Below are 15,311 nucleotides of genomic sequence, written 5' to 3' on the forward strand. Positions count from 1 at the left end.
GTATTCAAAGGATGTAAGCTTCTTTGCAGCATAACACTCCACAGATCTACCCCACTGTACCTTGGCTATCAGTATCTAGCCATGCCTACCAGCAAAGGCACCCAGCACACAACACTCAGACCAGCATCATGCTCACTTGGGAAGCAGACAGAAAGCAACAAGTTTAATATACATGCTGTTACAAGCAGGCTGATTTTCCAAGACAGTAACACTTAAGACAGTTAAATTTTTAATGCTGTTTATAGCGAGCATTTGAAGCCAGACATTTTCAGTATTACAGAGGGATGCTGTTTATGTTTCATGTACAGTTATTTCTACTGAAACACCACTGTTTACCACTGTTTCCCAAGCAATGGCATCTGACCTAATTTAAATCTCTCCCATTTTTAGACTTGGAGGCAGAGTTAACATCTGTATTACATTACCCTGTGCCTCAGGTGACTCATCATTTCTTTCATTTTCCTTTCAGTAACAACCAAGATGATGCAGTTGATTTTTAAAAGCAGGATAATGTTAAGCCATGCTAAAACATATGCCCATGCTCAAGTGATGTCTGGCCCTGCTCAGGCTGCTTCCCACATAGCCATCATGCCTGCTACAGTTTGCAAAGTGAGAGGGGAATGGGATGAGAAACATTTTGACATTCACAGTCTCAGATGATGGTTTCTCTCTATAATCACAGAATCACTGAGTTACAAACTTTACAAAGCACTTACCCTGATGGTGAATGTCCTTCCTCCAACTCTGTCCCGGGCTTCAAGCACCACCACATTGAGCCCAAACTCATGCAGCAACTTGGCAGCTGACAAGCCTACAAAAAAAAGAGATAGTGTGCTGTAAACCAAGTGGCAACTATTAATCACAGTGGTCCAAAACTGAATCAAGGCTTCATAGTCAGGAACTATGTTTTCAAAAATTCCTTCAAGAATTATGAAACTTTTCACGGTGTCTTATCACAGAAATCACCTGACTGCTGCTTAATTGCATATTATAAGCAACTGCATAAACAACATTGCACAGATTTAATTTGCCTCCTCTGGGTTAGAATTTTTGGCTTTTTAAAGAAATTAACCTCTGTTATTATGGGCTTGCATCTCATTTTTCTTTTGTGTAGTGCATTGAAAGGGAAAGACGTGGCTAGGGTGATAGGAATAACAATATGCCAAATAGATATGTCCAAGCACATTTCTCTCACCCAGCTCTCCACTCTGCTGCTGTCCCCTGTCCTCTCTTCTGTACAGAATTAGAGTCTGCTTCACTGTCAAGATTAATTTTAAACAACAGAGCCTGATCATGACAATCAAATAGCCTGTATGTAGATACTTTATAAAAGGTATTACTGTCTCAGCCAAAATTATCTAATTATAGGATTTTGTGATAGATTCACTACAGAAAACCAAAAATTCAACAGGACAGAAGTCCTCTTCACTTTTTACAAATGAGAAATGAAATTGTTAAAAACAATCATGAGCTTCTGAAATCAGATTATCCTATTGTCCTGCAGGGCAATTTGGCACTGAAGCATTGTTCCTCAGGAGTTGTTTCCCCTCCTTAAGTATACAAAAGCCAGACTTATTGATCAGAACTTCTAAGATACCCTGTAGTAAGGAATAATAATATTATATTCATGTTTATTACACTGCTTCAAAATTTGATTAAAAGCAACCGTTTGTGAGCCCACAAAGAATGTAAGTCTTAAAAGGTCAGATGAGAGGAATCACTCTAAGGTTCTGAGCAGTGCCAAGAATACTCATTTATTCTGAGGACAATATAGAACAGCCCATAAACTTCTGCACATGTGATCTTTTAATATGATAGTGGAACACAATTTACTGGAAACAAGGAGAGGAAGTTCAAATGTCTTACACTGACAAAAAAATTATCAGTAGAAGTGAACATCTTACAAACTGATATATTGTTTTTTTTCAGTAGCTTTTCCTGCATGAGAGACTACAGACAAGATAGTTAACTATAGTTATTGTTCATTATTAAGCCCTTTTGCTGATAGTGTTTCCATCCTCAGCATAAACATAGGCAACATAAGTCTTCAGTGTTGGAAACACAAACTGCAGCATTTTCTTATAGATAAATATTTTAATATTTGGAAGAATGATTTTTCAAATATTCATATTGGTTACTGTCACAAAAATGTGGATTTCCTAAACACATAAAATAGAAAGTTGGATTTATATATTCTTTATGAATTAGACACTCAGGCACGAATGGTAATTCTTTTACAATAAGGTCTATGTGTATGGGATGCATAGATATTGGATAGTTACATCTCTTTTGAAAACATGCATAGGAACATAAAATGGCAGAAAATCTGGTCTAGGTATGAAAAAAATGACTGTGTGCAAACCTGATAACCTCATTAGTATCAAAGACTGACAACCTTGTCTCTTATTTCATGCTGTATACAACAGCAATAACCATGCTACAGCTCTTTAGGAAGAATAATGGTTTCAGTGAATTAGGTTGGAAGTTAACTTGAATGTTGATTCATACCTTAATTATATCATGTGTCCTAATAAGCAAAAGCAGCTAAAAGATGGACAACGCATGGTAATACGACCAACGTTCTCTATCCTGCTTATTTGTCAATCTTGCACTCCAGCCAAACAGATTTTTAGATTTGTTATTGTAAACCCAAGAGTCACTGCAAACCGATGCAAAAAAACAAAACAAAACAAAAAAACAACAACAAAAACCCAGCTTCAGAGCTACAAGAGATACACTCGGATAATGATAACTTAATGGCAGTTGGCAGAGAGCCTGACTGAGAATCAAAAACAGTACCAATTTGTAAATTCAGGTTTGCAAAACTTGAAAAGCCAATGACACAGCATAAGCAGAGGTGGTGATAGTTTTACATCCCTAAGATTAAAAGCTGAAGATTAGACTCAAAAGGTCAAATATAAAAATATAAAAATATGCATAAAATAAATAATAGTAAATACAACAATCCCAGATTAAAATAGTTTTGCTCTCTTAACAGAATAAAACCAGCACAAAAGGTAGGTAGGGATAGAGGCTGGGGAGAAGACAAAATATGCTGATTGAAGGTTGTGACCGTGCATATGTTTGTTTGAAGCAAAGATAACAATTTCCTTTGAGAATGGAGGGCTAGCAACAACACTCACATGCAGAGAATATCTGCATGTAGCTACTGAACTCAACTCTTCAGCTCCTTTCTGGTTTGAATTGAAGTGCACAACACAGAGGTGATTCCATATGCACGTCTCAAGAACACCAAGGGTCACAAAGACTGTGTGCTTTTTGAGACATAGGCTTATTGGCCACAAAAGAGATTGCCATGCCCCCTCACCACACACTGCTCTGAAACCAGCCACAGTATCCAACTTGTCCTGCAAGCATGACACACCAGGCCATGCCAAGCAGTGGGCTACGACCTCCCAGGCCACAGCTGGGACTCAAGCAAGACATTTCATGATACACCTGTGAATGCCTGTACATCAGTAGCACAGATATTTCTATCACTGCCACTCTACCTGAGTGTCTTCCTCCTAAGCTGAAGACCTATGCCCTGATGAGCACACATAGGGCCCTTCCTGTGACTGCAGCGGGTGCTATTTCACAGCTTTTCATTGCACTGTGCTTGGAGACTTTTACCTCATTCTGTGATTCCTTCCATCATCAACATGGCTTCCAGTACCCAAGACTGGTGTTGTGCTGGTTGGCTCCTCCACAGCCTCTGAGTTTGGCCTAGAGATAAAGCTGCAAAGGACCCCAAATAGCTGGCCATACTCCCTCCATACGCTCTGTGAGTACAAAATACTATCTGCCTCAGAAAGATGAAAAGAGCCTGCCAAAACCATGCCTCATTTGAAGTATCTGGCTGGAGAAATTCACTTGTTATTAGATCAGAATAAACAAAGCCGGATGACTTATACATCCTCCACAAGGGTTTCTATGGCAATCTCATACCAGGCTCTCTGTGTCTGAAGACACCACACAAGAAAGCGCTTCCCCGATTGATTCTGCAGTGCTGTTAAGGGCCTAGAATTGCTGCGGTCACAGATCATACTGCTGCTGCTTTCATTTCAGAAAATTGTCATAATGATATCAAGCAAAGTGGTTTCAAGTGCATCAAAACACTGGATACAGTTTAAAAAAAAAAGAAAAAAAAAGGAAAAGAAAAAGAAAAAAATAAAAGAAAAAGAATTTAAGATGATTTTATGCCAATCTGCAGACTATCAAGCACACACCGTGGATGAAACAGAGAACAATACTGGATTCTGAATGTAGTCTGAAGGAAAATCAGCCTTTCAGTAGCTAAAGGGGAGCTATAGGAAAAAAGGGGACAGACCCTTTAGCAGGGTCTGTTGTGATAGAACAAGGAGAAATGGTTTCAGGCTTAAAGAGGGTAGATTTAGTTTAGATAGAAGGAAAAGGTCTTTTACAATGAGAGTGGTGAAGCATTTGGACAGGCTGCCCAGAGATGTGCTCGATGCACCATCCCTGGAGACTTTTAAGGCCAGGCTGGACCAGGCTCTGGGCAATCTGATCCAGCTGTGGATGTCCCTGTTAATTGCAGGGGAGTTGGAACAGATGACCTATAAATGTCCCTTTCAACTCTAAGGATTCTGTGAATCTAAGATTCTATAGGAATAATACACAGCATGCCTGTACCTCACAGGAGAGAAAAGTTCCTCCCTATAGATAGATTCTGAGGCTGAGACTTAAGAGACTTCAGCTTGACTTTCACCAGAGCAACATAATGTGGGAAGTGTTCCCCTATGAAATAGGTTAGCATTTATATGGGAAACCTTAATGAGAATAATTCCAAGTTGCCTAATTATAAGGATTGATACAGGGCATCCAAGTAGATAGAGTTCTGTAACACAAATGGTGTGAGATAAAAAACAAACAAACAAAAAACCCACAATAATTAAAAGATGCTACTTTATTGGACACATGAAGAGTAATTCTACTTTTCAAAATATTTACTCTGTAAATCCAGCTTACTAAACAGATTCCTTGATGTGCCATGATAGGAGGCAAAAATTACCAGCATCTGTCCTAGAGACAGCACTTCTAACAAAATGGATGTCGAGCATTTGCAAAATATATGAAGGCAATATCCCCAATAAAAGGAAGTGGGGGCAATCTAAAGTCATGAAAACATCACCAAGCCAGGCAGAGAACAGTTCTGACCATCACAACGCTGAGTCTAAAAGTTTTGGATCTCCCTCCCTTCTCTTCAGATAACTTGCATCATTTGGGTAAACACTAGATATTTAAACTGAAAACCAGCTCACCTGTACTATGCATGAATGATAGAATCTTAGACTCATTAAGGTTAGAAAAGACCTCTAAGACCATCTAGTCCAGTGACCAGCCCATCCCCACCATGCCCAGTGCCCACGTCCCTCAGTGCCACATCCACATGGCTCTGGAACACCTCCAGGGACAGGGACTTCACCACCTTCCTGGGCAGCCTGTGCCATTGCATCACTGCTCTTACTGAGAAGAAATTCTCTCTAATATCCAACTGGAACCTCTCTTGATGCAATTTAATGCCATTACCTCTTGTCCTTCACTGTTACTTGGGAGAAGAGGCTGACCCCAACAGGAGCTGTGGATACTCCCCTCTGTCACAAATATTCTGCAAACCACAGCTGCATGTCCCTCACCAGGCACCATCTTCCTAATTACAAGTCATGCACACTTGCCATGAACTCTACTTTGGTTAGTTACAGCCAGAGTGACTGTGAAGTTATACTACAGCACAGCCTTGCTGTCTCTAGATACTAAGATATCTGGTGAAAAAAAATCATACTATGGGCATGAAGTCTGAAAAGCACTGGTAAGTACATGAGACATTTCAATGTATTAGAGAAGCCTGATTTTTCAGGGACTTTTAACCTTTCAAACAGAGGCCAAACTGTGTCACATCAAGCACTTCAAAACAAAGAGAAAATTAACTGTTACCATGGAAAAGGCAACTGTCTGCTGTTTTTCTGGATGTATTGTTTATTTGCTGGTTTCTTACACAAAGTGTATTTGCTTTTTATGCAACCAGTGGTGGGGTGAAAGTTTACAAAAAACAACTTAATACAACATTCCTTCTTGAAATCTTTCTTCATTACCCTTCTATACATAAGTGAGATTGTTACATTCTGTGAAAGGCTACAAGCTCACTGTTGTGGTGTTCTAGCAAGCTATAATTGAATAATTTAAGGACAAAATCATTATGGAAAGACTTAACATTTTCCTTATATTAACAGTGGAATAATTTTTAGACTTTTCTGCTCATTATTGTAATTTACATCAGTAAAGTAAAGCGATTGTCAATACATCCTCATTAAAGTTCCACTGTAACAGCATGCTAACACTGAGATTGTTGTTTCTGTTCTGCTGACGAAAAGCCTAATTTTTTCAAGATACAATTGAGTAATTAAATCTGGCAACAGCCACCTAAGAATTATGTCTCGTTATTCAACCCAAAGCCACTTTGCCAAGTTAACATGAACCTGCCAATAACAGATGCAAAACATTTCTATCATGATTACAGAGTAAACTCTCCCTTCCTTTCTCTTCATTGTCTTTCTTCCCCACAGGATTTTGCTTTCATTGCAATCTCTTGGTGCACCTTGAGTTTTAAAATAAAGGCAAAATGTACTCAATTGCATCAGACTGACTCCAGGGAAATCACTAACGGACAGCAACACACAGAAGGCTGATAATGAAGGTACTGTTTCCATACTACAGGTCTGTCTGATCTAAAATTGCCACTGAAACTGCATAAAAGATCTTATTAATTAAATTATACTCCCTTAAATTTGCACAGAACAGTAAGAATACACAGCGCTGATCACATGCCTGTATTTATTTCTCCTTTCAGCATTGCCTAACACCAGAATACTACTGCTCAGCTTCCTGTTTGCCGGAGGCTGCATTTGGTCTTTCTGCAAGCTTTTTCATTGTCCCTGTTGTGCAATTGGCACTGGGGATGAGGGTGCACTTCTGCATTTTCTTTTTCAGATAGAAGATTTTCATATATATAATTTCTCCCCCTCAACGTCCATCAAACATAATCTAGTTGATTCACTTCAGATTTACACCATAAAGGAACAAGTATTTTCTGTCACAGAGTACACTGCTTAACTCAGAGCAAGCCACTCTCGCTAGTTTCAATGGCGCTACTGTCCAGACACTTCAAACAGTTGCAAACTGTGTCCTGGAGGGTACAAAGACAGTTTCTCATGGTTAATGTTAACAGAAACACAGTGCACATGAAGAAGAGGGAATTGTACTCAGAGGACAATTCCACTCCTACGTACATACCCATGCAATTTCCAAGTTCTAAATGTGTCTGCAGTAAACATCACTCCCTGGTACAACTTCCTCTATGCCCCAAAAACAGAGGCAGAAAAAGGTTAACTAGCATGGACTTCACAAAGGAGCATTCTACTTCTCCTTACCTGTGAATATGTTTGTAGTTTGATAGCACCTAGTTTATGGAAACATCTATGGTGCTCAAGCACCAGCAGACAGAATAGATTTCTATCAGTTAAACAGCAATTGTCAGGTAAATAAATCTGTGAAGAAAAAAAAAAATGCTGCAAAACCATCAATGATATAATTACCATAAATATTGAAAATGTCAGCACTGGTATTCCATGGAGGGACACAATGCCTGTCCAATCCTTATGTTCATTATGCTACTATATTTTGATGTATGCCCTTACAACTTGGCTGTTTCTTTTGCTTGCCAGAGTTAATAGCGCTCTTAAGACTGTAGAACAACTGAGCTAAAGGGAATATTCTTTGCCACCTTTCAACAATTTGCAGCTAAGCCTGGACTGTGGTGCAAAACTTGCTTTCCAGAGATTAACCATAGATTTATAGCATGCTTCTAGGAACACTGATTTTGCTAATCAATGAATCACACTGCTGTATATACTATTTTATCTGATATTTTTACCAGAAACCAAAGGAGCACATGCTTCATTCAGTAACAGAAACATATGTGATCAGTCAGGTTACCACCTGCGTTAGGTGAAGTTTATAAATGACGCATTTGCTATAGAAAACCACATGAAGAATGTGATGAAAGACAAAGAAAATAGAATCTTGCAATCACAGAATGTCTTACATTGGAAGGGAGCTCAAAGCCCACCCACCCCAACCCCTGCCATGGGCAGGGCTGACCCCACCAGCTCAGGCTGCCCAGGGCCCCATCCAGCCTGGCCTTGAGCGCCTCCAGGGATGGGGCACCACAGCTTCTCTGGGCAACTCTGCCAGCACACCACCACTCTAATATTTCCATACTTGGCATCCCAACTGTGTTTTGGCCAATACTAAATATCTTGCAGTGAGCATAACACAAAGGCGTGTCTTCACAAAAAAACAAACATGCCCCACAGTCAAAAGATCTTGTATCTGTGGTAGTAGAACATAAGAACATATAATTAAGAAAGAGGCAAATGGAAATTCATATTTTTTGCTTATTTGTAGGCATTGTACATAAGGCCTTTAACACTTTTTTACTGGGGGAGAGTGGTCCACTGTTCTGTTCCTGCAGGAAATTCTTCACCTAATGACATTCAGCTTGATAACAGTAGATGGGGAGCAGAGAGCTTTGTACAACATTTACTCCTCCATCCAAAAACGTGGCTTACAAGAATGTCTTGCTCCAAATGACAATATTATCGCTGACTGCTGTCTTTTCTGTTGGATACAGAAAGAAAGCAGGAACTAATCATGTTGCCAGAGCCCAGCACAGGTCACATGTAAAAAGAGAAGTACAGGCCATGTTTTAGGAGGCAGATACTGCATTCTTCCAGGGTATTCTGGACACATTCTGCAGGTAGCACTAGAAAAAAGAACTACAGAAAACTATTCCAGATTTACACAGGTGCAACTGATTTTTATCTTCTACCAGTAACTGTGTGTTTGACAGTTTATCTGACACCACCACCCACAAGCAGGTTGGTATGCTGTCAAAACAATCTGAGCAGTATACAACGTAAACTGTGCTGCCAATATAGCAAGAAAGGAAAAATCTGCATCTCCTCATTATACAGTATTTCAGTCCAAGTCCACAGTCAACGCGTAGGTAGCTCAAGTAAATGGAGTTCTTGATCGCAAATCATGGAGCAAAGTATTGTTCCACGGAAGGGATAATAAAACCAATCACATAGAATATCATATGCTTTATTTCAATATAAAGGCTAATTACTAGTATTTTTTACATTTCAAGTTCCATTCCGATTCATGGCCCTTGGACTCTATAAATGCAACAGAAAACACTGCTGATTCCTTCATGTGGCTGGCAAATCTAAGCATCTGTTTTCTTCAGCCATGAGAGCTCCTTGTTTCTAGCTAGGAACAAACATGTTTTTATTTGGAAATAAGAACTGTCTGTGTCAAAGAATGACAATCCTCAGTGCAAGTTTCAATTGTGGCAGTGTTTCCCTTGTGCTTTGTTCTTGTAATGCAATGTGCTGAAAATTCTTCCAGAATATTTGCACACAGGTTCCCTTTGACTTGCATGCTTTTGGCTGTATTTGTCCATATCTGATGCATCTGTTCTGCATTATGTATATAATCAGCCTTAATTACCCATATGTTTGACAAACTGGGCTTCCAATGTCTTAAATTTCATACATAAACTGAGAGCAGCACATAAATACACTCCAAACTTCCTAGTGAAAAAGTTGGGAAATTTTGCTCACATCTTTCTTTCCCCAATGTTTATTTATCATAAAAATAATAGAATAGCTTGGCTTGGAAGGGACCTCAAGGAACATCAGGTTCCTATCCCCCTGCCACAGGCAGAGTCACCAACCTCTAGTTCAAGCACTAGAACAGATTGCTCAGGGCCCCATGCAATCTGACCTTGAACATCTCCAGGGATGGGGGGCATCCACAACCTCTCTGGGCAGCCTACGCCAGCACCTCTCCACTTCCTCAGTAAAAAACTTTCCCTGACATCTAATCTAAATCTTCCCTCCTTTAGTTTAAAACCATTCCCCCTTGTCCTGTCACTATCTACCCTTGTAAAAAGTTGATTTTCCTCGTGTTTATAAACTCCTTTTAAATACTGGAAGGCCCCAGTAAGGTCTGCCTGTAGCCTTCTCTTTCCAAGGCTGAATAAGCCCAGCTCTTTCAGTCTGTCTTCATACAATCATGGAATCATAGAATGGCCTGAGTTGAAAAGGACCACAGTCATCATCTAGTTCCAACCCCCCTGCTATATGCAGGGTCACCCACCACCAGACCAGGCTGCCCAGAGCCACATCCAGCCTGGCCTTGAATGCCTCCGGGATGGGGCATCCACAACCTCCTTGGGCAACCTGTTCCAGTGCGTCACCACTCTCTGTGTGAAAACCTTCCTTCTAATATCTAACCTAAATCTCTCCTGTCTTAGCTTGAAATCATTCCCCCTTGTCCTATCACTGTCCACCCTTGTAAACAGTTGTTCTCCCTCCTGTTTATACACTCCTTTCAAATACTGGAAGGCCACAATGAAGTGTCCTCAGAGCCTTCTCCAAGCAAAATAAGCCCAGTTTCCTCAACCTTTCTTTGTAGGAGAGGTGCTCCAGCCCTCTGATCATCTTAGTGGCCCTCCTCTGGACCCATTCCAAGAGCTCCACAACCTTCCTCTGCTGGGGGCTCCAAGCCTGGACGCAATACTCTGGGTGGAGCCCCAAAAGAGCTGAGTAGAGGGGGAGAATCACCTCCCTCTACCTGCTGGCCACTCTTTTAATGCAGCCCAGAACACAGTTGGCTTTCTGGGCTGCAAGCACACACTGCTGGCTCGTGTTCAGCTTCTCATCTACCAGGACCTTTATAGGAGATGTGCTCCAACCCTCAGATCATACTCATGGCCCTCTTCTGGACTTTCTCCAAAAGCTCTACATCCTTCCTGTGCTGGGGTCCGCAAACTTGGAAACAGTACTCCAGCTGGGGTCTCACAAGTGCAGAGCAGAGGGGGACAATCACCTCCCTTACCCTGCTGGCCATCCTCTTCTGATGGAACCTGGGATACCATTGGCCTTCTAGACTGCAAGTGCACACTGCTGGCTCATGTCCAGCTTCTTGTCTACCAGGACCCCAAAGTCATTCTCAAGGGCTCAAGTAGTACATGCATTCAGTTCTTCATCAGCCAGGACCGCAAGTCCTTCTCAGAAGGGCTATTCTCAAGGAATTCTTCTCACACTTTCTTAGATCTGTGTGATTTTTTTTATTTTTTTTTAACACACTTTTACACAATCTTTGTTTAAGATTACTTCATATTAATTCAATCCTGAACTTTCAGGGTGTGGTTCTTCTGATTCTTTTTGGCTGGAAAATCTTTGTCAGAATTGGCTGACTATTTCTAAATATTCAGGAAACAAACATCCTTCCAAAGTTTTTAAAACAAGTATTTTCTGCTTTATTTTTTTTTTCCTACTTTGGAAATACTAGCAGCAGCAACTTGAAATTCAGCAAGGAGATAGCCTTTGAGTCAGTACAAGGCATTTTGTTACCCATGGGAAAATATGCCCAGTTAAGTTAGTTAGAAAGCTCTGAGGATCATTTTCTAGATCTTAAAAGCTGAAATATCGGAGCATTCAGTAAAAAACTCCCAGAGCATTCAGGGCTGTACAGCCATTAACATGCAGTTTTTAAGGAGTGTGAGAGTTGGTGGAGCTCCTTGCAATCCACTTCATGTATCAAAGAAATGGGGTGTTCTCCATCCTAGGGCTACAGAGCTGAAACCCAAGGCCCCTGTAACTGTGGACTTAGCTTGGGGAACAAGTAGAGGAGACAGGACTGGGACAGTGCATCAAGTATGACAGCAACTTAAAGAATCATAAAATCACTGAGGTTGGAAAAGAACTCTGAGACCATCTAGCCCAGTCACCAACCCATCCCCATCATGCCCACTGCCCACGTCCCTCAGTGCCATATCCACACGGCTCTTAAACACCTCCAGGGATGGTGATTCCACCACCTCCCTGGGCAGCCTGTGCTACTGCATCACTGCTCTTACTGAGAAGAAATGTTTCCTAATTATCTAACCTGAATCCTGCTAAGTAGTAAGGTACAAGATCATCATAAGATACAGCTCACACACTGTCAGTTTACTGTCCTTGACAAATGAGGGATGACACGGTCTAAATCAAAATGCACAACCAAAGAGTGAGAATCAGTTAAAACCAGAAGAGCACCTTCAGTTCACTAAAAAGTCTTCTAAAGAGAAAATGGGAACAATATTATAGGTGTATACATATGAATTCCCCGTGGATATGAGGAAAGTCTTTAACTCCACATATCAATTTAACATGCTTGAGTATAAAATGTTATAATTAGCATTAACTGCAGAATGTGGACACTATCCATTAAGCATGACACAAACATGTTCCTGGGGCTTTTACTGGCCACTATCCACCCTTTTAATGTGCGCACACATGTAAAAAGAGAAATTAAGCCCAAGCTCTGCAGCTCTCTCTCTGCATGGGTCTAGAGGTACTTTTTCGGGCAGTTTAGACAGCTTGAACACAACCCTACACAGTACAGCAGAAAGATCCCAGTGATAGAGGCCACCAAAGCAGAGTTCTTCTTTCAAGAGTTCTTCCCACCACAAAGGGTTCAGTGCAAGAAGCACCCTTGGTGCCCAGCTTGCACTCTTCCTACAGGTGCAGAATGCATACAGATGTATGTATACAGAGGCCAGGAGGAGGATGGGCAAGAAGATTGCAGTGGCTTTTACAGGAACTATCTCTCAAGGCCATTCCTCCTTCCAAGAAACAGATACCTCCAGAGGTGCCAGTCACGATTTGAGATGTGTTTTGTTAGGCACAATATGAATACTTTAAAAAGCCACTGTCTCATCACTGGGAAGCTCTCACAATATAGCAAGCAGCTTGCTCGTCTCTCATATACATTTCATGTATAAAAGAACAGGTTTATCCCAATGTTTCCTATCATTTCTGGTAAGCATCAAGTAGAGTATTAAGAATATAACAGTAGCAGAGGAGAGAGTAACCTTATCAGATGAGCCATCTGGAAATGTATCTTCAGAGAAACAAGTAGCAGCAAGTCAGTTCTGGGATGAGAGATGTAGAGGGGGAAATCCTGCCAGTACCAGAGCATATTTTACTGTTTATCTCACCAGAATCGAAATCTTAGATATCCATTTATAAGAGCAGAAATCAGCTCTTCATCCGTAGCTGGGGTGTAGGTATCATGGTACAGACCGAGCAGCTGTGTGAAAGGCAAAACAAATCAAGGGCTGACAGGAATTACTGTGCCCAGCTACAATTAGTATTCAGTATTAAAGATGGTTTAATTATGAAATAAGGCATTTATTGTTCATTTTTCTACAGACACTTTCTTTAAGTGATGTATGTCCTAATCCTTAAGGGGCAAACTATGCCACTGGCATGACATAAGGGTTTCCATTGGCAAGAAAAATGTTACTGTACCTAAAGAGTGTTGTGGTGTTTACTTGTCCTCCTAATGCCTCTGACAAACTTTCAGGGACTTCAACACCTTGAAATTTCCTGCTTGACTCCATTTCAGACTTGACAGTAGGCTTTAATCCATGAAGTGTTCCGAACTAACCTACTGATGCTCACACTATGAGTCCAGATGTCGAATAGAAATGTCCAGTTTAATTTCCAAATTCCTACTGTAGACTGGAAAGCCAGAGGAGCAATGTGCCCTCCAGGGATGAGAAGCTTCGCAGAGCCCTTGAAACCATATTCAGTCCACACATTATTCATGGTAATTCCTTAAGTGGACTATGTGCCTTACAGGAACCTTAAAGATGAAGTGCAAATAACTCGTGCTACCAGGAAAACATCTGGTAAAATCAAAAAACCCATACTACTTTGTGTATAAATTCACTGCAGTTTAATCACAGAATCACAGAATGGTTTGGATTGGAAGGGACCTCAAAGCCCACCCAGCCCCAACCCCTGCCATGAGCAGGGCTGCCCCCCACCAGCTCAGACTGCCCAGGGCCCCATTCAACCTGGCCTTGAGCGCCTCCAGGGATGGGGCACCACAGCTTCTATGGGAAATGGATCTGAGCCGTATTTTGGGACTCACTGTCCTGCTAAGGAGTGAAGCACCCACCGCTGTGGGGAACTCAGCTGTCTGCAGAGTGCATCTCCCAGCAACACCACCTGTAGCGACCAATCAGTCAGTGCAGGTATTCCCAGCCGCCTTTCGGCAGCATTTAGCAAAAGAGCACCAACACCCGCACTGCACGAGCAACTCAAAGAAGCACCGATGCAAAACACCGTCGTTCTCGAGATTCAAACTCGCCGGCACGTATCCCTACACACTTCCACACCCGCAGACGTTAGAAAGTCACTTTTCCCTACAGATTCCTCTCCGACGAGCAAAAAGTGCAAACCAACACGGGAAGCGGACACATCCTAATACGCCCACATGGGATTTTTTCCTTTCTTTCCTGTTTCCCATCCAAGTGAACCCGGAGCGACGGCAGACCCGACATCCCATGAACGACCGCCCAATCCCCCGAGGTGCCCGCGTGGACGGGGCGATCCCGGGTACCCAAGCGGGCGCTCCGCAGCCCCAAGCACCGTTCTCCGGTGCTGGATGAGCCCCGGGACCGCTCCCGGCGGCTATGTCTCACCGAAGACCGACGCCACGCTCTTTCAAACCCACCTGAGATACCGCCCCCGACCACCACTACGTCGTACGGCTCGGCCATAGCCCTGCCGCTCGCTTCGGCCGCTGCCTTCATCCCACCCTTCCTCAGCGGCGGATCGGGACCGGCTCCCGGTAGACGGACAGAGCCGCGCCGTCCCGCCCGCCCCGCCTGCCAATGGGCGCCGCCAGTGGGAGGGACCTCGATAAGCCACGCTCCACCCGCGGTCCACCACGCTCCCGGCCCGACGGGGCGGTCGGGTATCACGGTGGGTGCGGTGTAAGGGGGGTCATAGGCGATACAGCTTCTGTGCTGTTGTTGCTGTGCTGATCGCTGCTGAAAGTGAGCATGGGGCACCTGGAGATGAGTGGGACTCTGGTTACAGGTGGCAGCAGCAAAGCTAGAAACAAACAGCACTAGAGAGCTGGAGAACGAAGTGTTAACCATCACGTATTCCCCACGATGAAGCCTGCAATAACAGCTAGAGTGCAAAATACCGGTTCTGTTTGTACTTGTACTACTATGCTCTGGTGGTGAGGTTATGGTGCATTCTGCAGCTCGCCCATTTTTATTGCTGAAGTGTAAATGTCATCTCTGGGCAGCTAAGTAGAAAAAAAAAAGGCAGACCTCCTGTGTATCACCCTCCAGGTAAGCACAGAAGACCTTTAAAATT

General features: G+C 42.4%; 1 protein-coding gene across 1 annotated transcript in view; it reads right to left on the bottom strand.

Moving 5' to 3' along the window:
• The window catches only part of LOC107324276 (amine oxidase [flavin-containing] A), a 42,600-nt gene extending 27,492 nt beyond the window's left edge, over positions 1-15,108 (bottom strand). The window contains exons 1-2 of the mRNA XM_015884172.2: positions 14,656-15,108; positions 717-811 (exon numbers count right to left, since the gene is read on the bottom strand). Coding sequence (XP_015739658.2) covers positions 717-811; positions 14,656-15,085 — 525 coding nt within the window. The 5' untranslated portion in view covers positions 15,086-15,108. The remainder of the gene's footprint in view (positions 1-716; positions 812-14,655) is intronic.
• Between the last annotated feature and the right edge of the window lie 203 nt (positions 15,109-15,311).

The sequence above is a fragment of the Coturnix japonica genome, chromosome 1, assembly GCF_001577835.2.
Source record: "Coturnix japonica isolate 7356 chromosome 1, Coturnix japonica 2.1, whole genome shotgun sequence".
Classification (NCBI taxonomy): domain Eukaryota; kingdom Metazoa; phylum Chordata; class Aves; order Galliformes; family Phasianidae; genus Coturnix; species Coturnix japonica.